The 23,586-nt window shown below is 37.5% G+C and overlaps 1 protein-coding gene across 1 annotated transcript in view; it reads right to left on the bottom strand.

Moving 5' to 3' along the window:
* LOC113964525 overlaps positions 1-23,586 on the bottom strand; it is a 63,861-nt gene that overhangs the window by 14,285 nt on the left and 25,990 nt on the right. Inside the window, exons 12-16 of the mRNA XM_027676871.1 lie at positions 23,329-23,440; positions 18,622-18,724; positions 8,153-8,192; positions 7,104-7,155; positions 306-417 (exon numbers count right to left, since the gene is read on the bottom strand). Of these exons, the coding sequence (XP_027532672.1) occupies positions 306-417; positions 7,104-7,155; positions 8,153-8,192; positions 18,622-18,724; positions 23,329-23,440 (419 nt within the window). The remainder of the gene's footprint in view (positions 1-305; positions 418-7,103; positions 7,156-8,152; positions 8,193-18,621; positions 18,725-23,328; positions 23,441-23,586) is intronic.

Below are 23,586 nucleotides of genomic sequence, written 5' to 3' on the forward strand. Positions count from 1 at the left end.
AAAGTAAGATTATAATATACTTTGAAACCATGTTTCAATTTCAAGCAATCTTTGCAACATCTTCAAGTGTGTCTTAAGGCCTAGTTTTTTTGAACAATTTACTTATGTACTTGTTATAGTTTCAAATACATTTTATACTGCATGATGCTAACCACCTTCCTTCCAAGAAAAATAGTTAAAGTGTTTTGCAACAGCCGTAAAAATATATCATATAAAGAGGTAGAATGTATTTCACAGACAAATCTAACATGATTTTCCAGGACAAAGATAAAAAAAAAATCATACAGTCACAAAGATGAACATACCTTTCAATTCACTGTTAATCTTAGGTGGATCAAATGAAACCACTTCATCTGATGTAAATGTGAGATCCTCCTCAAATATCTCAACATGCTGCCCATTTAAAAATAGGTCGATCTGCACAAAAAATAGATTTTCAAACTGTCAAATTAGAAATCCATTGCAATGTGAATAAATGAAGCACATTTTTAATTAATTACTGATGTCGTATATTTTCAGTTACAGCTTTATAGATAAGGTTCTGTTGTTCCCTTTTAAAAAGTCACAATACGATAATAATTAATTATAAACCTAAAAGAAATCTTTGTGTAGGGGGAAAAAAGGTATGAAAAACTCAAAGAAGTGCTCTATCCAGTTTGGTATGTTTTAAAGAAAGACAAATATCTCTTTCCACCTCCCTCTATATAATGCAACACAACTCTTGACAGTTAGATCCCAAAACTTGAACATTTCCAGCTGTTCCATCATGTAACCCCCTTTCCTTCTTAATGTCATTGTCCATACTAAAGACAACCTCCTCTTTGGATCCTGTATTCATCTTCAAATATATTCTGTGAAAGCCACCAATAAAAATAAATCAATACTGGAATTTTGGGTTTATGGTGAGATAAAATACAAAATAAAAAATGCTATGGTGTTTATTTTGCACTATGAGCTCTCCCTCCCACCCCGCCCCCTCAAAAATCTGTAAAATGCATAGTCAAGTGTGCTATTTTATTAGCTGATTGGGCTATTTACTGTCCTCATTTAAACTGGCATAGAGCTCGTTTTCTTCCTAGTAGCTGGCCAGTGCTGTGTTTTTTGCATTTAGTATGACAATAAGATGGATAACACACTGATGATTTAGCTGTTGCTCAGGAAAGCTTACTCTCTAAGTCAAGGACTTTTCAGTTTCCCATGCCCTGCCAGTGAGAAGGTGGACAAGCTGGGGAGGGAGCACAGCCAGGACAGCTGACCTGAACTGGCCAAAGGCATATTCCATACCACAGAGAGTCATGCCAGTCTATAAACTGAGGGGGGTGGGAGTTGGCTGGGAGCTGCTGATTGCTGCTGGGGAACGGGCTGGGCAGTCAGTGGGTGGTGAGACACTGTACTGCGCATCACTTGTCTTTCTTGGGTTTTATCCCCCTCTTTCTTCTTTGTTACCTCCCTTTTAATAATAACAACAACAACTACTACTTTGTTTCAATTATTAAACTGTTCTTATCTCAACTCATAGTTTTAACCTTTTACCTTTTTTCTAATTTTTCTCCCCATCACACTGGGTCAGGGGAGGGAGGTGAGCGAGTGGCTGTGTGGCACTTAGTTGCCAGCTGAGATTAAACCATGACAGTCCTTTTTCACACCCAACGTGGGGCTTAATGGGTTGAGATAACAGCAAATCTGACTAGATCACGTTAGAACACATTTGTTACAAGCATTCACTGTGTTAGTTTAATATTCACTGGTCAAAATGATTTATTTTCTCTCAAAGTTGATGTGTTTGTTCCTCAAGTTCCATTATGTAACAACTTACTTGCAGCATGTGTTCCCTGTTATGATGTTTATCACCCATGGAAACTGGGTTGAGGTTATCAAATTGTTGTACTTTGTAACATTGGCTTATGATACGATATAATTGCTGGTTGTGAAACTAATCTGGTATTTGCGTTCAGCACTGCTGTCATCTCTGTACTTGGGAGTCATCTATCAGAAACTATTAATAATTATACCTTTTACCTTTTCTCCTCAAAGACCTAATCCACGGGGGGGACTTCCTTTCATTTTCCCCTTCTTCAGGCTAATCACAATAGCTATTGAGAATTTTTAACATCCTTGGGATGTTCAAACTAGAATGTTCCTACTGCTATGTCTTCACAGAACCATGGAATCGATTAGGCTGGAAAAGACCTCTGAGATCATCCAATCCAGTCTATGGCCCAACACCACCATGTCAGCTAGACCATGGCACTAAGTGCCACATCCAGTCTTTCCTTAAACACACCGAGGGACAGTGACTCCACCATCTCCCCCGGCAGCTCACTCCAATGCCTAATCACCCTGGCACGGTTTAAGACTATGTCCTCTTGTCCTATCACTGGTTGACTGGGAGAAGAGAACGACCCCCACCTCACCACAACCTCCTTTCAGGCAATTGAGGAGAGCAATAAGGTCACCCCGAGTCTCCTTTTCTTCAGGCTAAACACTCCCAGCTCCCTCCACCATTCCTCATGAGACTTGTGCTCCAGTCCCTTCACCAGCTCTGCTGCCCTTCTCTGTACATGATTCACACCTCAGCATCCTCTCTGAATTGAGGAGCCCAGAACTGGACACAGTACTCCAGGTGTGGCCTCACCAGCACTGAGTACAGAGGGACAATCACTATCCTGGTCCTGCTGGCCACACTATTTTTGATACAGACCAGGATGCCATTGGCCTTCTTTGCCACCTGGGCACACTGCTGGCTCATGTCTACTGAATGTGTTCCAGGTCTTTTTTAAGGTTAAACAACTATTTAAGAATACTACCCAGAGATCCACCCCACAGAAAGAGACTTGGGGGTGGTGTTTGATGGAAAACTCAACATGAGCTGGCAGTGTGCACTCACAGCCAAGAAAGCTAATTGAATCCTGGGTTGCATCAAAAGGAGCATGGCCAGCAGGTCGAAGGAGGTGATTCTCCCCTTCTACTCTGCTCTTGTGAGACCCTCTCTGGAGTACTGCACACAGTTCTGGTGTCCCCAACATAAAAAGGATAGGGAACTGTTTGAGCAAGTCCTGAGGAGAGGCACAAGGCTGAAGAGAGGACTGGAGCATCTCCCCTACAAAGACAGGCTGAGAAAGTTGGGGCTGTTCAGCCTGGAGTAGGATATTTTGGAGGCCTCATAGCAACCTTCCAGTATCTGAAGGGAGGCTACAGGGAAGTCAGACAGGGACTCTTCACAGGAACTGTAGTGACAGACAAGGAGTGAAGTGTACCAATTGAGAGACGGGAAATTTAGGTTAGATACTGGAAAAAAAATTTTCACTGTGAGGGTAGTGAGACACTGCAACAGGTTGCCCAGGGAGGCTGTGGATGCCCCAACCCTGGCAGTGTGTTCAAAGCCAGGTTGGATAAGGCAACCTGGTCTAGTGGAAGGTGTCCCTGCCCATGGCAATGGGGATTGGGACTAGATGATCTTTAAGGTCCATTCCAACCCCTTAACATTCTCTGATTCTATGATCTGCTCTGAGGCTGGATAGTTAAGAGTGGCAGGGTGCATGGGATAGTATGGGCAAGTGCCTAGGTGTGTGGGCAGCTCCAGTGTTTTGGAACTTTACCCTGAACAAACACAGAATCCAGAAAAACTAGTAAAATATTTGGAAGAAGTATGCTGTCACCTTGGCAATTCCAGAGAGACATAAATCACTGCAATGTGCTGGCCCAGGCCTACCAAGCTCTGTTTAACACTACCTAGTACTTTCAAGGGGAGAAGGAGGTCTGTGGATCTGACAAAAAACCAAAAAGCCCTGCAGCTACTCCAACCCTGGCAACAGGCACTGCAGCTGAGTGAGAGGACCAACACCTCCTAGTTACCAGTCACTCCTATACATAAGAAGAAATGAACACAAAACTCAGCTGATTTAGTAAAGGAGGATGAAGGAGGGTCATCACAACAATAGGAGAAAGAGGCAGAACAAGATCCCCATCCTTGAGTGAGCAGTAGGATATGTGAAAATATTTCAGCAGTCTTCCAGGTCAGCACATTATCACCTGGCTGCTCCGATGCTGGGATAATGGAGCTAGTAGCCTGTAACTAGAGGGTAGAGAAGCCAAGAAGCTACAATCACTTTCTAAGGAAGGGGACATTGACAACTGGATTTGAGAAAGGGACCACGTCCTCAGCCTCTGGAGGTGACTAATGTTAAGTCTGAAGGAAACAAATCCCTTCAAGGAAAATGTTTTATGTCACCCAGGTAAATGGACCACAATGAAGAGAGGTATCCAGTACTTGAGAGAATTAGCCATGCTAGAGATGATTTATTATGACCTGAACAATGCACAGCTACCCACAGATCCAGATGGGGCCCAAAGCTCATGACCCACATGGCAGCAATTTGTACAGAGGGCATCATCATCGTATGCCATCTCATTGGCAGGTATGAGACCTGGAGAGATGAAGAGGCACCGACAGTGGATCAAGTGGCTCACCAACACAAACAATATGAAGAAAATCTCTCTTCCTCCCTATGGAGTAGTGTCTTGGCTCTGGAAAAACTGTATAAAAAGTGGGAAAACCTATCTTGGGAGTTTCAGCAATTCAAAGCGAGTACTTCTTGCTCCTCGTCTATACAGACCAGTATCTCGGCTATTAACAGCAAGCATTCTTTTGCTCAAGAGAAAGGATATAGAAAATACACATGGCAGGGTACCCTGCAGTTTTTCCTGTCACTGACAGGACACAAGGAAGTGGGATGGAAGCAACTGACATCCATTTTATCTGTGTTGGAAGACGCCCAGTACTAAAGATTCGGATATGCGATCAGGTAACAATACCACAACAAAACAATATAAACTAGCTTTGCTACAGCAGTTATCAGTGCTCAGTCATCAGCAAAGGCAAGATAACTCTATTCAGCATTCTTTCTTAAGATAGCCCTTAGAGAATAACTAATAGTGACTTGCCTTCAGTAGGTTTGCTGCCATTTTTCTCCCTACAGAAAAATTTTAGGTTACCTTTGAAGTACACATGGAAAGTAACTACTATTTGAACTGTAAAACCATTGGTGATCTATGATAAACTCGGGACAATTGCATAAAAGCAGTGGAAACAACAAATGAGATTTTGAATCCTAACTGACACCCAGAAAGGTGTTAACAAACACAGAACAAAAGAACCCACTGTAGCAATACTAACATAACTGAAAATCTGCTTATGGAGTTTTTTTGGTTTTAGGTCAAATGCTGAACTAGAGCAACCAGACTTTTTATAACTGAACTTCCAATTTAGAAAAATCAGTTAATTCATACTTTACTTACTCTGTAATCTCTCACTAGACCATGGTTGTTACTACATGGCTAGAATTTTGAATCAAGGACTTGAATCACTTACACCCCTCTTTTACTGCAGGACAACACACTGCACTTTGCTAATGGTGTATCAGTACATTCATCAGATTAGTTACACAGAGCAAGGACTTTGGTTTTCTGTATTGAAAAGAATAAATGAGACTCTGCTTTCCTTCCTTGTTAAATCAGGTTACTATTTAACCTCAACAGCATTTTACCAAGTCTGGAACACAGTGCTAATTACCAAGTTTATATTTAATTTGATGAGCAATACAGTGGTAGGCTAAACTTCCATAGATAGTACTTTCATGTTAAACTTCACAAAGACAAGCCATTTTTATAAAGCAAAATATAAGTGATGATAAAAACAAGTAGTTGAACTTCTTTTTAATGCTTTTCCACTAAGCACAGTTTACAAATAATGTAATGGTAATAACTAAATAGCATCTCCTCTTTAAAGTTGTGAAACTAAAATATTTTCCATTAATGCAGAATACTACAAAAGAATGGGGCTCGTTTGTGCTAAACACTGCATGAGGGTTAGAAAGTGAAAAGTCCCTTTCTGGTTAGAACACTTAAGCTGTTGTGTTTGTTCCCCCTTGCCAACCTTATCACTTGCTGCCTGTGCTCTCAAAGCTTCCCTTCACCACCCTAAGCAGAAGCCAGTCACACCACCTGTGGTCTAACACAGACCAATATTCTGGCCTTTGGCCACTTTCTTAACAGTGGATGAGTGAAAAAACTCATACTAAGTATGAGGATGCCTTGGCATGGGAAGCATGCAGTAGTTACAAGTCACTTAAAGGCCTTGGAAAAAGAAGAGCATGTACATGATTTTGTGTGCAGTCTCCAAAGGATCAATTAAGTATCTGATGGCATTCAAAAGAGAAGAGATCAACATTTATAAATCTAAACACTTCATGGTTTCAGCAAAACCAAACTCTTTAAATTTATCTTGAAGACTTCAATCTAGATAGGGGTACATGTGTAACAGAAAAGAAGGAGGGCTCTAAATGAGCACATCATGCACTGTCATTTCTCACCCAGGGCTGCCTAGTCATCTGAACTGTAAGTTCCTGGACTAAAAGAAATGATTGCCATGAACTGAATAGGGTCACAGAGAGACATCATTCACAGGCTCCTCCATGATACTCAGCACAACAGTTGCACAGGCTTTCGTAATTTTATGGTTTTTGTAATACAGGCAAGAGCAGAAATTACTACTTCCATTTTTTTAGACAGAGTATATGGAAAGAAAAGGCCCAACTCTCTGTTAAGGTAAAACATCTGTGAGCCACAGGAAACTCACTAGTTTTAATACTTATTACCAGTAGTATATACAATATGTAGACTCTCCAAAAAATCAGAAGATGTGTCCAGGTTCACAAGATTAATATTCCCCTTTCTGAACACCCAACTACCTACTTTTTTTAAAGAGGCCCCATTACCTTTCAAAAAAGTATAAATTTTTTTAAGCACTCCCTGCAAACACAGTAAAAATAACTCAAACCTACAATTCTAGGAAGTTCAGTTCATGAAAAGAGAAGTTTCAGTTTTGGTGTAAGACATTTCAAAATTTGCAGCAATTAAAATGGAAGGTTGGCAAGTTCAACTGTTGCAAAACATTCTGTGTGAATAACATTAGTCTCTAAGGAAATATGTTTTAATCAAAGTTACCAGAATACTTTGCAGTTTTAAAACTCAAAGTCACTGAAAAATGCCAGAGTCAGCTGAATTTTTCAAACTACTTCAAAGAAAACTGAGGACGGGCTTACCTGAACATCTCTTTTGGGATAATAGAAGAAAAATGGCTTCAAAACTGGAGACCTAGAAACACAAAACAACAACTATAAATCCATTTAACTAGAAATTAATGCATGAGAACTAAGGGGAAATTAAAGCTGTTCAACCATAACTAACAATAGTTTTGCAAACAACTTTGGAAAGGCTAAGAAGTGTAAAAATTCCTTAAATTCCATTATTAAGAACAGAAGACTTTGTTAAAAAAAATCCAAGAAAATTTTTCTGGGGGAAGATAGTCAAAATACCAAAAATATTTTCTTGACAAAGGATGCACTTCATTACACTGAAGTCTGTTGCACTGTCAGTAGCCCCACATTAATATCTAGGCTAGTTACACAGGGCTACTGGAAATATAGCTGGTGGTCCTTCTCCCATCTTCATATGCAGTACTTGCTTAATGACAAGAAAGTTTTAAATGCTCTCATGAATAAGCATGAAAAGGTTAAGAATATAAATCACCAGCAGACCTTAGTCATATCTAGAAAAACACTGAATCAAAGCAGGATTTTTTTTTTAATATCCTTAACATTATTCTGTTTAGCTCGCTCATGTAATGGTTTCACGATAGTATTTTTTGGGATGTACTGGGACATTTGACCTCGCATTTCTAGGTGAAGTGAGCTGGTACAGATGTAAATTTGGTGTGCCTGTATACCAAACTAACAGCTACAAGAAAAAATTGGTCCAGAAATCTGCATGTATAACACATGGTTGAGCAACTGCCTTGCCACAAAGTCACATTTGAAGTTCTTCCTACAGCTCATTAAGAAGACATTGTTATGAGCTGATCAGAGACTTAAATAACTTCTATTCAGTAATTCAGTAAAGAATTTTACTACTTGCATACATATCCTATAGCACCCACTATTACCTTGTTACCAGTTATTAAACATAGTGTGCAAAAGAAAGATTTAGTTGCCTCTTGTGGTTGCTGTTTTAAGCTGAGGAAGCTTGTGATGGTGAGTGGTAGGAATACTATCATCACATATTCCAAAAAGTTAATCATCAGGAGTTAACTTACACTCTCGGGCGCCCTCCAACAATTCCAGTGAGGCCAGGTGCTAGAAACGGAAATTAAATTAACGAAAGAATAGTTAAAGCCATCTTCAAAACATTAAAAGAACGTTTAGAACAACGAGTAGAAGAATTAGATCATCATCATAGCTTGAATTTTTCCTTTAATACACATTTAATAAACACAGGGAAGCATCTATAGTTTCAAAGTAATAAAATAACATTTTATACAACAGTCAAAAAGACAAAACATGCAACTGTGACTTTTAACAAAAAAATATTTTAAAACGTGCACAGGATAAACTACGTCTTTAGATTCTCCTTCCAAATATTTTGTATGTCAGGGAGGCTATACATTTGATAAAGAACTTCGCTTTAATTTTTTTGTTGCTGTTTTTTTTTATTTACTTTTAACGGGAGCAGAGAAACAATTCTGATCTGGACCATGGTTTGTTTTAATATTTGTTTAATATGACTTTGCTTGTTAGATTAACTGTTTCAGATTAACTTGCACCATTCTCTCTAGCACTTTCAGTAGCTAACTTAGATTTCTTAAGGTACTGGGTACTGCAAATCCCATTCTCTCTCCTTGATACATAGGGGCTTAAGGCACTAGCATGATCCCAGATTTGCAGTAAGTCAGTACTGTGATTAGATTCTTATTTATTCTCAGTATCAGGTTGTAAAGCTTTACTATCATTAAACCCATCCAGCCAGCTTAGTATTTCTGAAAGGAACAGCTCTGCTCTCCTCTTCCTGAGCATAGCTTCTCACCCTTCTTTCTGTCATGGACAGCACACGTACATGAAGCATCAGAGCTCCACAGAGTATTGCAGGGGGAAGAAACACTGAAGTGCATACTTCAGTATGCACTTCATTAAATCAGTCTAGGAATTAATTAGCAAGTGTGTTAAGCAGTCTCCTAAAAACAAGTGCTGGGGAAAGCTGCCCACATGCTGTATTCGGTCAAATTAATTCTGGCTTAAATGGGCTTCCTGCTTTCTCCAGGTGTGAATTCCCTCTGTTTGTGCTCTAAACAGACTAAAAGCCATGTAGTGATTTTGTTTGTTGTGGTACTAAGCTCACAGTGATAATCCCTACTTCTCAGGTGGCTGTTCTAGCTTGGATTCAGTGCCTCAGTAATGTGGACACGTATCAGTAGCAGCATAGATTACAGTCCTGCCATATTCATGCTCACTGGAATTGACTTCCCAAAAAAAAAGCCTATGTTTTACAGTAAAGGAAAAAAAATGCCTTCATAAAAAAAGCACCATGAATAAACACCTCTCTACCCACTAAGCTCTGCTGAAAAAAATGTGGTAGTGGATACATTACAAAAAAATCCCTTACACCAGTGTTACACAAATTTAAATGATCCAGTGAGGTTTCAATACTATACCTCTCACTCATTCAAGCAGAGCTGCCATTCAACAACAAAACCAACTGCAGTTATTTTATTGAACTATGTGCCTAGTTTGTTTATTTAGGTTGTTGGAGGAAGAGGCTGGATATGGAAAGGTCATGTTGAAAATATAGGTTCATGAAGCTAGTTATCTGTGGATTGTCACATGGGTCACTTCCTGCTAGGCAGCTGATTTGCTCATTAAGGATACCAGATTTTGCTCCAACATCAGTTTCAATTTCCTGAAAGCTCTCAAAGAAAATTCTTCACTTGCTGGCTCTCACACAGTGGATCTTGGCTCCTACAACAAAGCAGTTCTCTAAACACTGACAAGAAAACAATCCACCTAAGAGCAACCACTGCTCACACCTCGAGGTTACAATTACCTTCTACTGCTGCTTGCTATTGCTGCTCTTTGAAAGTTCTCCAGCACAAGCTACTGTAACAGATCTGTCTCTGGAGGTGCTACACCTACCCCTGCACATAAATATAATTGCAGAGCAAAGTTACACCAATATCCCAGTTGGAATGTTATAAAGTTCTATCTTATGATTATCTAATCCATTGCTTATGTGAACATAAATAAGATGGAAGCGCTTTTAAGTCCAATTTAATTTTACCTATATGCAATTCCCGCTTAGGCTTCAGGCAGAGAAGATGAAGCCAATTTTAAACTGATTGTGGCTTACAATCAGTGATTTGTTTTTTGTGTAAACAGCACCAGAGCACTACACCTCACCTCAACCCATGGCTCAGATCCCCATTACATTTCTCCAGTCAACCAAATGGCAGCAGCAGAAGGTGAAGTACAACCAGGTAACAGTGGGCTTGTCACTCTGGTCAGACCTACTTCTGCTAAGTAAATTGTGATCTCCTTGGATCAACCGTTGCCCCAGGACAATACCTTCGAGAAGATTTCCTCAGGCAGAACTTTATCCTTACTTTGCATTGCTTGCTTAAGTATCTGTGCAGACACTCTCCCCCCCCTCCTTTCAGGAAGATTTATCTTTATCTACCCTGACAGGAACAATTTGTCATACTTGTAGAGAGTATCTATCAGGCTGCAGTCTCAAGTCACTATAATTCTCAGCTAAACTGAAGCTGTTGTTCTCCTTTCCCAGAAACTTTACATGACCACGTTTTGTTATCAGAGCTCCATTCGTTAGTTACTCAAGGCAGATAAAAGTATCATCTCATCTGCCACCAGTAAACCTCTTGAACAAGTCACTTCACTTCAAGTTGAGGAACAACTCACCATCACTGTCTGCTAAATTCCATGCCTCAGAATGGCATAAAACTGATGCATTGCAAAACCAGCTGAATACCTTCGGGTTGGAGACCTTCCTTTCAATGCATTTATATACTGATCACGTTCACCTGTAGGTACAGTATTTTTCTAGCGTAATCAAACTGCGTATTATGATACTTATTGTGATTCAAGTATTTGATCCAAAAGCCTGCCATTTTCAAGAACATTTTCCCTCACGTTGTCTGAGGACCTAGCCTGATAACTAAAAATTCTCCAAGTGGCTGGGCATTTGAAACCAATGAATCAGTACTGGGGATTACACCACTGGAATTCCCCTGCTTTCCTTAACATCCAAATATATGGCATGGTCAGAAAAACAACAAGCACTAAGTCAATTAAATCTACTTCTTCCTAGGTGACTAAGCACTGGTACAGGACCCTTCCTTTGGACTCTGTATTTAAAGGTTTGAATTTACACTGAATCTAAAAAATAAGGAATCAATTATTAGTTAGCAAGTGCTTTTCTTTGGCTAATCTGCACGATTCTTCATGAAGTTTTATTCTGTCTTTTCATTTTATGACTCCTTCCTCTAGCCTACTTTTTAACTCTTACTCATTTGCAGTCCAAGTACCTTAGGAAAAACAAATCATCAACCTCTGACTGTACATGGACATGTAATTTCTCACATTTTTTTCCTTCGTGTCCGTGATTCTTCCAGCATAGCTGCAAACCCCCAAATTTTGGGTCCAATAGCAAACTTGATCATATATGATATGCTGGAAAAGACAGCAAATTTTTGATAAATTTCATGAACAGAGGTAGCAGGCAAACAGAAGAGTACTGGGAAAACCAACGTTCCTCTCAGTTGGGACAATTCAGGGAATGGATCCACTGAAAATCAGCTCTGGCAAAAAGATGTATAAAATTGGCCCAAACAAGCACCATTTCAATATGCAGAACTACCATGTTCTAATACATTATAATCTATGCCATAAGTATCACACCCTGTAAAATGCCCCACAGCAGAAGAAGCTTTGGTTGGAACCTGGACCTATGAGATGCAAATTTCCAGCAAAGCAAGCTTCATTCCTTTCAGCTCTGGTAATTCTCCACTCGATTTCAGATGGTGGAAGAGCTTATGTTTTGCCCGATTTTGGATTATTACTATTTATTATTTAATCTACTTCTGTCAAAATATAATACTTCTATACAACTCTGTACACTTTTCAACAGAATAGACCATTATGCAATATATGTAAGATGCCAGACTGCTTGAAGCATTTTTTTTAAAATGTTTTGGAGTAAAAAAGTACCAAAATGTTCCAACTATTAGCAATCTAAAAAGCTTTAAGCGCTTTAAATTTAATAGGTGACACTTTCTTTGAAGCTTCACAAAATTCCAAAATACAGTGATGTCTCTTGCTCACCAGCTTTCACCTTTTGACCCTAAATAGTTTCATTCCTCATATTTCCAGTGATTGAATTAGCTCAACCAAAAGGTTATTAATGTATTTACTGCATATTCTAAGGAATTATACATATATTTATATATAAAAACCAGATATCAAAACAGTCTACTTGTCAAGCATTATTTTTTAAGTGATCAAACTAGGCACATCTGAAATCTCAGGTTTTATACTCCACAGTTCTTACATTATGGTTGAGCACTAGTACAAAATACATACATTTTTTACAGGAGTCAATTACATGTTCTTAATTATTCTATCTGTCCTCTGAAAACAGCAGATAGTTTATCTTCTGCAATATTAGTCTCAAAAAATGGTGACTGCAGTAAACTGCTAGAACAAGGACATTTCTGAAGTATCTTCCAACACACTTAAGAGATCAGTCATAATATTTACATATACTCAAGCACTTTAAAATCTCAAGTTGTATTAACCAGCTGTCATCTTAGTGTCAAGCTCCGGTCATTTTAATGTGAAATAAGGGTCAGCGCATGATTTCAGCTATTAGCAAAACATTTCTTAGCTACTGAACCCCCCTTAAACTATAAATGCCAGTTTCCCACAGTAAGGCTCTTCTTGAGCCTCTTCTACACTACATTTCATTCAGAATTAAATATCTGAATTAAAGAAGACAAAATAAATACACTAAATCAACACCAATTATTTAAATTCTAACCACTTGGCTGACTGTACTGTATACAAGACATTTTCACCAAGTAATACAAGCCTGGTCTGTGTTTGCTAGCTTTTATGAAGTGAGGGTAAATTTCTATGGACAGGACAATGCAGAATTGCACTGAACTCCCATAGGCTACCACAGATTTTAAAATCTGAGTCTATGTGTCTAGGATTCTTCACTGCCGAGTTTAGGAAACCTCACTTTACATAACAAGAAAAAAACTGTGAAGACCCCACTATTGGGACTAAACAGTTCACATTTTAAAGTTCTGGTTTGTTTTTTTTCAGGAGACCATACATGCTTAAAAGCAAACAAACTTACTGGATGCTCTTGAAAAAATCCTGGCTATTATCAACTTTCAGACTACTGAGGACTAAACAGAAAGCATGATTTTATCAATTGGAAGTTTAACAAACTCAACTGTTAATTGTAAAAAAAGATTAAAAAATGGGATTAGGTGTGTTTGGTCTTTTTTTTGTTTTTTTAATAATTTGTATCCCTTTAAGTTCATCAGAAGAGCATAATCCAAATGTAAAATGATTAAGTGTTTGAACTGGTAAACTAAATACCATACTCAACAGAAGTTTACAGTAAATGTCTTCCATTCCAAACAGAAAATAAACAACAAATTGCTCTCTAAGGTATGGCATGTCTATATACAGTAGCTTCAAATCCTTCTCTGAGCTTAAGAATCTCATCTGCAGTTTCAATAATACTTAAAAACAATTTCTGTGGAAGTACACTCATGTGTCCCACTGGTCTTCAACAAAAACGATGGAAATTTAAAAAGCATTAGAGAAAAATGTTAGGGAATATCTATGAAAATCTCAGTCTTTCACTCTTGATTATGGAAGCCTCTTATTAAGAGATGCAATTTCTCAAAATTCTCTCTTGAAGGTCTAACTCCTTGTCTATATTGCAGAGCACAAACAAACACAGGCTTCAGCCCATTCCAACATATAAATGGCATTCCTTCTTTTTACACAGAGGATAAGATTTCATAAGAAATTGAGAATGTCAGATTGGCACAATGCCTTGAAGATGGTTGTCTTTCTACTAATTACCAGAAGTAAAGATCTACCATAAATGGAGGAAGAAGGGGGGGAGAAGGAGGAATCAGCACTCTTAAATTGACTAGAAGCTATAGAAGCTATACGGTACTTTCCTTTTATGAGGTCTAAGTTTTATTATCCTTTACATATATGAATGCACAAAAAAAAATGTATCCTATCCAAAAATCATGTTGCAAAATAAGTCAGAATTTAATAAATACTAACATTAAGACTTTAAATTCACTAAAAGCACATCTCTGACACTCAAGACCTAACACTCAAAGTTCTAAGTCTCTGAAGTGAAGCATTATGAAGATCACTCCTCAACAAAATTATTGTGCTTTTAATCACAGGAAGAAAAATAATGTCTTTTTGTCTTACTGTTCTCTGCAAAGTCTGAAAAGATGTAACTGAAAACTCCCTCAAAAAGTTTCAGGCAAATAGCTAGAACATTTTATCTCAAGTGCTTTAAATTTAGTCTAAGTGAAAATAACCAAAACTAGTCTTTTAGTACTGACTTTAAAAGAAATTAATACCTATTTTACCTACAATTCATAATTTTCATATTATGGTACTGCCAAAATAAAGCTACCTACCAACTCTAGCTCAGGGCTTCACAAGTATTAACTAGCAGGCTAAACCCATCTGATGAAACACTAAGAGTGACAGTTCTGGATTTCATCTCAAAAGATGCAGCAGGATCTCTTGCAACTCCCCACCCTTATTCTGAGCCATCAAATATCCTTTCTCAATCACTCTTCTCTTCTACTCCTCATTCCTAAATTTTAGACAGCTTGGTCCCCTTAAATATTGGTGGAGTTGCTCTTCAGCATTTCTTACAGGGAAAGCAGAACTAAGGACTCTGATTCACCTTCTTTTGTTGTTATACTTTCTTCCACCATCTCAGGAAACCATCTGTAAAGCAGACAAAATACTTTCCAATGTTACTAGAAAATAGAAAGCTTAGCTGACTATCTTTACACAGCTTTCTAAAGGTTCTTGGACGAAAGGTGCTATGTATGAAAATTATCATCTGTACAACTGTCCAACACATCACTTAGAGTAACAAACACCAAACTGCTATTGAGGTGAAAAAAGAACAGAGTTAAAAACGATACTTCGCAATCACTAGATACAGGTCAAGCAGACAGGCAAATCTTTTTTTTTTTTTCTTCTTTTCCTTTTTGTCTGGTACAGATCTAGTAAATGTACTTTGTTTTTTAAAGGTCACTCTTAAATGTCCAAAAATAATGTAACGCAAGTGTTTCAGTTCAAGTGACATAACCCCGCAAGTCAACAACAACTCCTTCCTCCCTGCTGTCCATTATGAAGGATCTATAATTTCTTCCTGCTTTTTCTCATTTCTTCATTAAAAGAATAAGCAAAATAAGAAGAAAAGGGTTGTTTGCCATGACTCTCAGTCACTATCTCACCTCCTGGAAGTGAACTAATGCAGGAGAGCTGGGAGGGGCATTACCAAACTGGCAATCCTTGAAACACAGGGCTTCATTGTTTAAAGGATTTTCATCAGGAAAAGCCACATGCTTAAAATCTCACTTGGTGTGCACCCCCCCAACTGCCACCATTTTGGCAGAACAAAGCCACACAAGGTTACATCACACAGATCCACGTGGGAAGCGCAAAACAATATCTTATAGGTATGCTCCATCCATATAAGATAATTCACCTAGGACAACAACAATCTCAACAATCTTGGGTCTGGCTTATGTTCCCAAGATCATTTACCCATCTATTCAAGTCTTGTCTATGGAGCTGCCTGTTTTAAGACAATTAAGCATCAGGAATTCCTTGTTCTGCTCTTCCCAGCAAGTCCAGAAAATCTACACTACTGTCAGAAACTAAGCATTGTTAAGCTGATTCAGTTATTAGTACACCACTAATTACTGTTTGGCAGTGTTTCACAATTTTAAATCTCACTGAAGAAAGAAAAGACTCTTCATAATCACTGCTTTAAACGTAGTCCACAAGTAGCCTACTAAGCATTTATATCCCAAATCTGACCCTTCTCTGCATACAGAAGAGTTTATTTTGTGCAGGTAATGCAGAAATTCATCACACAACAGCAACTGAAAGAAGTGACCATATGAAGCAGTCACAATATATCTTCAACAAATTAAAAAGAATGACTATGTGGTTGTTCAAGCACTCAGAAGCATGTCAGCAAACAGCAGTAAACAGCTCTGATACCCTCTGACACTAGTTAGTTATATCATGGAGGCCAAAAACCTTGTTGCAGTCCTGTACCTGGCAAGCAAAAGTGCTATTTATCACCAGATGCTCCAGATGATGCCAGAAATATCCTCTTTCCCATTGCTGCTCATTAGCAGCACTTCTATAACTGAAACAGATTTCAATTTTTTTCAGAATATCTGCTACAGGATGTTCTAAAAAGCTTAAGCTATTCCCTTAGGAAACAGAACTAGCACCCCTACCACCATCCACATAGACTGCCTAACCCCATTCTACACAGGAATGCATTGTTTCATCACAAAAGCCCTGATAATATGAACTGAAAGTCTGCCAGCCACCTTAAGGCACAGATGTTCACATACTATGGTAACGAAATTTCCATACTGTATATACTCCACCCAATCCATGTAGTGCAGATTTTCCACTTTTTTCATTCTGCAAAGATCAGCAGTAAAAGGAAAAAACTGAACCTTTAATAAACCTAACACTTTCAGACTTCAAAGGTGGTTGATATATGTAGCAGTTGCTTTATAAAAGAAGCAAAAAAGATGGAGAGACAAGTACAGGTCCATTAGCTTTGGATCTGACAAATAAGCAATTATTTTAAAATCCACCCAGCTTTACTTCATTCAAAAAGAAGTTTTCTAGGGGATTGTCTACACATATATAGAATGAATGGTAAGAATAGATTTTTACTTTCATAGTCTGATTCAGTAAAGAAAAAACTACTTCAGTTACGAATCCTTAACTATTTATAGAAATGACAGTTTGATCCAATGCTGAAAATACCATTTTTCATTCATTAGCTAAAACCCAAGTCTTTAGAAGCAACATATATCTATGCTACATGCTCACACGCTAATCAGCCTTCAGAATTGCAAAATTTTAAAATATTATCTCAATGAATATTTGCAATTAGTTTTATATGACCATACTCTATATTGTAGGGATAAAAAAAAAGGACGATCATGCACTGACCTTGTCACTATAAACACAATTTTTAAAAAAACCAACAAACCATCCTGCATTAACTGTTTTCTGCTACTGCTGTAAAGACTAAAACACAGAATGCGCATGCTTCTAAGTAATTTTTAATCCACTTAAAAAAAAAGATTAGTTCCTTAACTGCAAGGTAACACCTAACCACTCCTTCATTAATCAGGATTCTATATTTGCTATGGAAGTTCAGAATTTCATGTTAAGTTCATGGAATTTAGTTCTGAAGATCTATGTAAATCCTAGGCATAGTTTTCATCAAGATATGCGGAAGCCATTGCAAAATATCCAAGCTCTAGTCCTCAAAATAAGGAAATTTAAATTCATTTTAAATGGACAATAAAAGCCAGATTAGCATCCACAACGTAAGCACCAAATCACAACATATGAATGAGCTACTTAGAACTGAGATGGATACAGTGGTGACACTTAAGGGACTCGTGAAGAGAACAAAAAAAAAGTTTGCTCAAAATAATCAAACAGTAAGTCCCCCCAGAAAATTTAGAGAATCCAATGACATTTACAAAGAATAAACGTGAATTTTTTTGGAACAAACATTAGGTAATCAGTAGAAGTACAGATCACTTCACATTAGGTGACTTATGCAAATACTTTAAAATATACCCTCAAGACTAAGATGGACTTAATTAAATCCCAGTATTTTAACTCATATGTCAATTAAAAAATAAATCTTTTAATCATTGCAATACATCACAAATTCATACAAAATCAAACGTTGAAGACAGAATAATTTGAGGTTAGACTTAATACTGCAGGATGGTAATTTAAGTTGGGTATTTAATATGCACTATGAATAAGAATTAGATGCAGCACTTATACAAGCAGCTACACATTAAACAGGTTAGAAGTACAATAGCATCAATAAAAATCCTTTGCAGTAACATCAGATAATAAAGTACTGAAGAGAACCTTCAAAATCCTCCAACTGCACAGCTCTTCATAAACTGCAATGTTATAGCTGGACACTGTTGTAAATTTTTGCCAGCTGAATAACACTCAATGTTTATTGCCAGTGAAGTCTAATACCATCATTAACTTATAGTAACATGGTAGAAGACAGTAAAACACTCAGTGCAACCACATGTAGGAAAACAAAGACAAATAAGGAAAAGAAAAAAAACCAGGAAGGAACAGCAGCAGCAATGGAAGGATAGAGTCTTGGAGGAACACAAAGGCAAACTTCCAGGACTTTAATTTTATCATTTTGCTAATGTCTGTGGGTCCCATCTCTACACCAAACATAAATACCCTTTAAAAAATTATTTCATTATGCACAACACAGTGAAGCTGAACACAGCTTCTAAGATGAAAACAGCTGAACTAAGTCTTTGGGTCCTAGTCATGCTCATTAAATAAAAAAGTAACTTTAAAATTCTTAGAAGACGATATGAGTACTTACCCATGCCAGTTCCAGCTGGTGCAATCTCTCTAGAGAAGATTTCTACAGCTTCTTTTTGTTTATGGTGTACAGCAAGCCAAATAACAGCTTCCCGAGGACTCTGCTTTAAGAAGGTTGAAATTAGATTAGCTTAGATGTAGAATATTGGTTAAATTTACCAAACTGAAAAATAACTGTAGCTCAGGATTCAAGTTAAATCGTTCAGTGACTTTTCATCCACCATCATTATAATTTGCTATTAATATTTCATTATCTTTATTTTGCTACCACAGAATCAACTATTGGGTATTTCAGACTGCTAGGACACTGTGCCTCTTCTCCAGCATTCTCCAAGAATTAAGTACTGTAACTAACAATACCAAATATTTGGCTTCACTCTCAGTGGAACTGGCAAACAAACTTTACTCTTATTCTAAGTGCACTGAGAGTACTTTGGGGCCAAATTAGAGAGCCAGATTCGCTTCTCTCAGCATCATGAAGGAAGCAGATCTCTCTACAAAAAAGAATTCAAACCTAATCTTTGGGACATACACGTGAGAACAGAACATGTAAAACCCACCATGATTTCAGAGAAAAGAGGAGATGCTCCCTCTAAAAATAAATCAAACCAGTACTGTGCTCCCAACTCTACAGTCAACTAAAACACCTGCCCTTGCAGACAGATAAGCACTGTCTCTCGCTTAAGATTTTACTTCTCTAAAAATACTATCAGCCACTGAAGGATCTACCGTTGGAACCAATATACTGGCAAAAGCCTTAGACTGAACATTAGGTCTCACTGAGGGCAAAGACTATTTATTCAAGAATTTGCAATCACCAGCAGGAACCACCTTTGGTTCACCTTTGAATCTATGAAACTTGTCCACAATAGAAGCCTGTCTCTGAATGTCTCTTATGTGCCTTAAAGCACAAGTGCAAGTACATATGAAATGAGATTGCACAAGACATCAAAATCTGTTGGTCAGGAGTTTCTCACAGCACTACTCAGGTACAGAGTTCTGCAGCAGAGTATTTCTTCTCTCTTGAAGTCATCTCTTGTTTTATGAATACAAAGTTTCTAAATGTTCTTTGGTAACCTTACATGAAATTCTTGGTTTACTTAAATCAATATAAAAATCAAAAAAGGATAGGTGACTACAAGACACTAGGAAATTTCTTCCAGTGTTTATGTCCTTCTTCATGTCAACAGGAAAGGATGTATTTCATGAAAGCATGAAATACACCACCAAAGTTTGTGTGGAGTTATTTTCTCTTGTTATTCTACAGAGCTTAAAGCACTTCATAACTCTTTAAATGCCCCGTCTAACTAATTTCTTTCTATTTGTTAGCTTTTGATATCCCAAAGAGACCATTATCTTAACAGACTACTAAACCTATTCCAACTGAAATACCTGACAAAAATCCCTCAATAAAGAGGATCGTTTATGTCAGGTTATACCAAGGGAGGAAACTTCCTACTTTATAGCTCGTGATCAGCTAAAATTCGATAATGAAGGGTCGCCTTGTTTTAGTATGTTTAAACCAATGTCCTAAGTATTCATGAAGCTGAAAGAATATCTTTCTCTACTCCCAATTCTCGTGGCATATCCACACAGAGGTACTCTGAGGTAAAGTAATGAAAAACATAATTGCTTCCTTTTTTCTTAAGTACTCCTAAATAGACATACTCATAGGACACACACAGTTCATTTCTCAGCCTCTAAGCTCTCAGCCTGGAAAATACCTGCCACAATACTCTCAATACTCTCAATACTCTGTGTGAAATCCTGCAAACTTGATTCATATTTCTATCAGATGATTTCAATACTTGTGTAGGCAAACCCTAAAACAAAAGTTTAGTGGAGCCAAGGTAGAAAAGGTTATATTATTTCTGATCATGTAGATCAGACATCACTCAAAGGATAAAAATTTCCTTCTATGAATACAGGAAGAGATGTCCTGATCAAGATAACAGAGATAAGAAATATCTCTAGAAAAAAAAAATAAATTCCAGTTTAAGAAAGTTTCACTAAGCTGCTGTAAAAAAACAGCTGCTACACAAAAAATATGCAGCCATGCAATGAACCCAACAAATGAGTAATTTTAACATTTACTGTTCCCAAAGCTATCGCATGATTCATTAAATTACTACAGATAATAATTAATAGGAAATACCCTTGCACAAAACACATTCATGCATTCACATGCTTTCTGCTTCTATTTCATTTCAAGTTCTAGGTTTACTTCCTCGCTCACAGTTGCAACATACAATGGTCCATGAAAATAAGATGAATCCTGTTTTCAGTGGCTGAATCCAGCATTAAAACTAGATATATAAACTATTTTAAAGTCATTAATCTTTCAGTATCAGAATTAAAATAAAAAATAAGAAAAACTCTTAACAATGTGTTGTACATCAGTTAACAAAGGGTTAGCAGAAAACTAACAAAGCACATACAGTTTTTATGTAGCAAACTCTAATGCTCGATCTACTATTAATAGATATCTTTTACATGAAACACATCCAGTATTTCTAAACAACTCACTGACACTTTGTCACTGTCTTAACTCCTTCCCCCCAGCAAAAAACGACAGAACAGGAGATATTAAAAAAAAAAAAAAAATTCAAACACCACTATGGTGTCAATTCAGGTCTCTTTCTTTCTCATGCTGGACTGCTGCTGACAAAGCAAGCTACCAGAGTGAAAGGCAGCAACGACATAAACAGGCAAAGAAGTCTGAGAAAGGAAAGGGGGTAAGCATTTCTTTATTTCTCAAGGATACTTCATGCTGCCAGGAAGAGTCAATATTCCACATAGCAGCTCAGACTACTGTATACAGGCCTATATAAGCCTGGCATTTACAGTGACTTCACAGCTGCAAAGGCAAACCTCTGCACTAGTTTGAGAGATGGGCATGAGAATTAGTCCAGTCAAACCAGCTGTCTACACAGAGCTCCAAATGTTGTTCAACTTACCCTGTCTTGGTATTCACTTATATATTTGCTTCTCTTCAAATTTATATGGTAGAACCTTCAAGGCAGAAACTGTTTTCCTTTTGTGTTAATACTCTGCTTAGCATAATATGGCTCTGGTTTAGACCACTGTGATTCGTAACCCAAATAACCATGACTAATTTTGCGTGGAAGGACATGGTAGGAAAGAGTGTTTAAGGGACCATGTTATTTCTACGTGAAGCCCCAATGGGCAAATGTTTTCCTTAGGATTCTATGACTTTATATTTCAAATAGAAAAGCAAATCCCAATCCACAACCCTTTTTCTCAAGCTACTATGTCTGCTTTCCAGATGAAAACTCCTCTGGCTAGTTTCTTCTAAAACGCTGGAGAACTGTGAAGGGGGAAGGCAATAGAGCGATTTCCTGCATTTCAGCCTTAGCTCTCACATCCTGTTTAAGGCATGTATGAGAAGCACATACAATGGCGGTAACGCTGTGTTTACTTTTAATATGAGACCTGGGAGCTGAGGCTGGAAATACAGAAAATACCACAAATACTCAATTTCATTTGAAAAAAATTCTTCAATTTTTTGTAAGCAAGGCAAACTCAACAATCAGGAAGGAGAAATTGCTCTTCAACTCATTATTCACTCTATACAATGACAGAAAACTTCCGATGTAACAATTTAATTAAAGAATATATTACAATGCATAATCATAAGAAGCTGGTACAAACAGAACACAGACAAGTTGAACATCTGGGACATCTGTTCCTATGTTTCAAAATTTTGATGCTGCAATCTCAGTAACACACTTAACATTGAAGGTTTTATATTCCTAAAATGAAAAAGACCACATTATAAAGCTCGGTCCTCAGGAAGCAACTCCTGTTGCTGTGCAGAAGGAAATTGAAACTCAAGCACTGAAACAAACAGCTGCAGATATAACTTGAGCAATTCCTAAGAACACTTAATTTCAGTAGTAAGAAGTTCACTGTCCTTCTCCAGATCACATTCTTTTTTCCCATACAACACAAATTGTCAGCTATTAAGTGTCAGCACTCCTAAGAACAAAATTAGAGCTTTGCCACGTGTACCTTAAGAGTCTTCCAAGACTGCCACTGACAAAGAAGAATTAAATGCTACTGTTTTGGAACAAATTAAACTGTCTAAATATTTAAAGTGCATGTAAGTGAGGGCAAGATTTACATTTTTCCTTTAGAAAGGACTTTCATACTCCAAGATTAGGAAAACAGACCATGGATATCACAGCTGCAGTGGCTATGGCTATCATTCATATTCCTACATATGAATTTATTCAGTCACAAAATACAATGCAGAATTAGGTATGTGAAGATTATTTCACAAGTAGTACTCACAGGCAGTTTTAACATTGTGCAGGCAACAATAATGCTGATCCTTCCTGACTCTGCAATATTTATAATGTGGTCTTTTAGCATTACATCTAACGCAATTTAAGTCTATGCGATAAAAACTTTATTATAAGACATTTCCTTAGATGAACAACATTAGAATGGACTACAACAACACTTTTGTAAGAATTTATATCAGTGCCTCTGGAAGACCCAATACTGCAAAGACCTTGCCAGTGTTAATTTTGTACATTAAGTAGTGACACTGAATTCTTTGCAACATGAAGGGGTGAAATTCCCAAGATGATAGTGACTTCCTTTAAAGTTGTGGAAAAGACAACATTGTGGAAAGATTAAAAGAGGTCAGTAAAAGTTTAAGAACACTCCACTGAATACTTACACCATCTATACTCCTTCTAGCATGAGGTCCATATGTATCTTCAGACCCTAAAACCTGTATGTTAACTGCACTGTAATCTTCATAACCGAGCTGACTGAAAATAAGACGAGTCCTGCAACAAATGATTTTTTTTTAATTAGTAAACTGCCTCAAAACAATTATCTGAAGTAGCCCTGTGTGGTCCACAGAAGTTACCTCTGTCACGTAAACTGGACCATGAATACTTTACACTAAACAAATATATCTGAAAACTATAAA

This window comes from Neopelma chrysocephalum, unplaced genomic scaffold, assembly GCF_003984885.1.
Source record: "Neopelma chrysocephalum unplaced genomic scaffold, ASM398488v2 Primary Assembly neopelma1_42b, whole genome shotgun sequence".
Taxonomy (NCBI): Eukaryota; Metazoa; Chordata; class Aves; order Passeriformes; family Pipridae; genus Neopelma; species Neopelma chrysocephalum.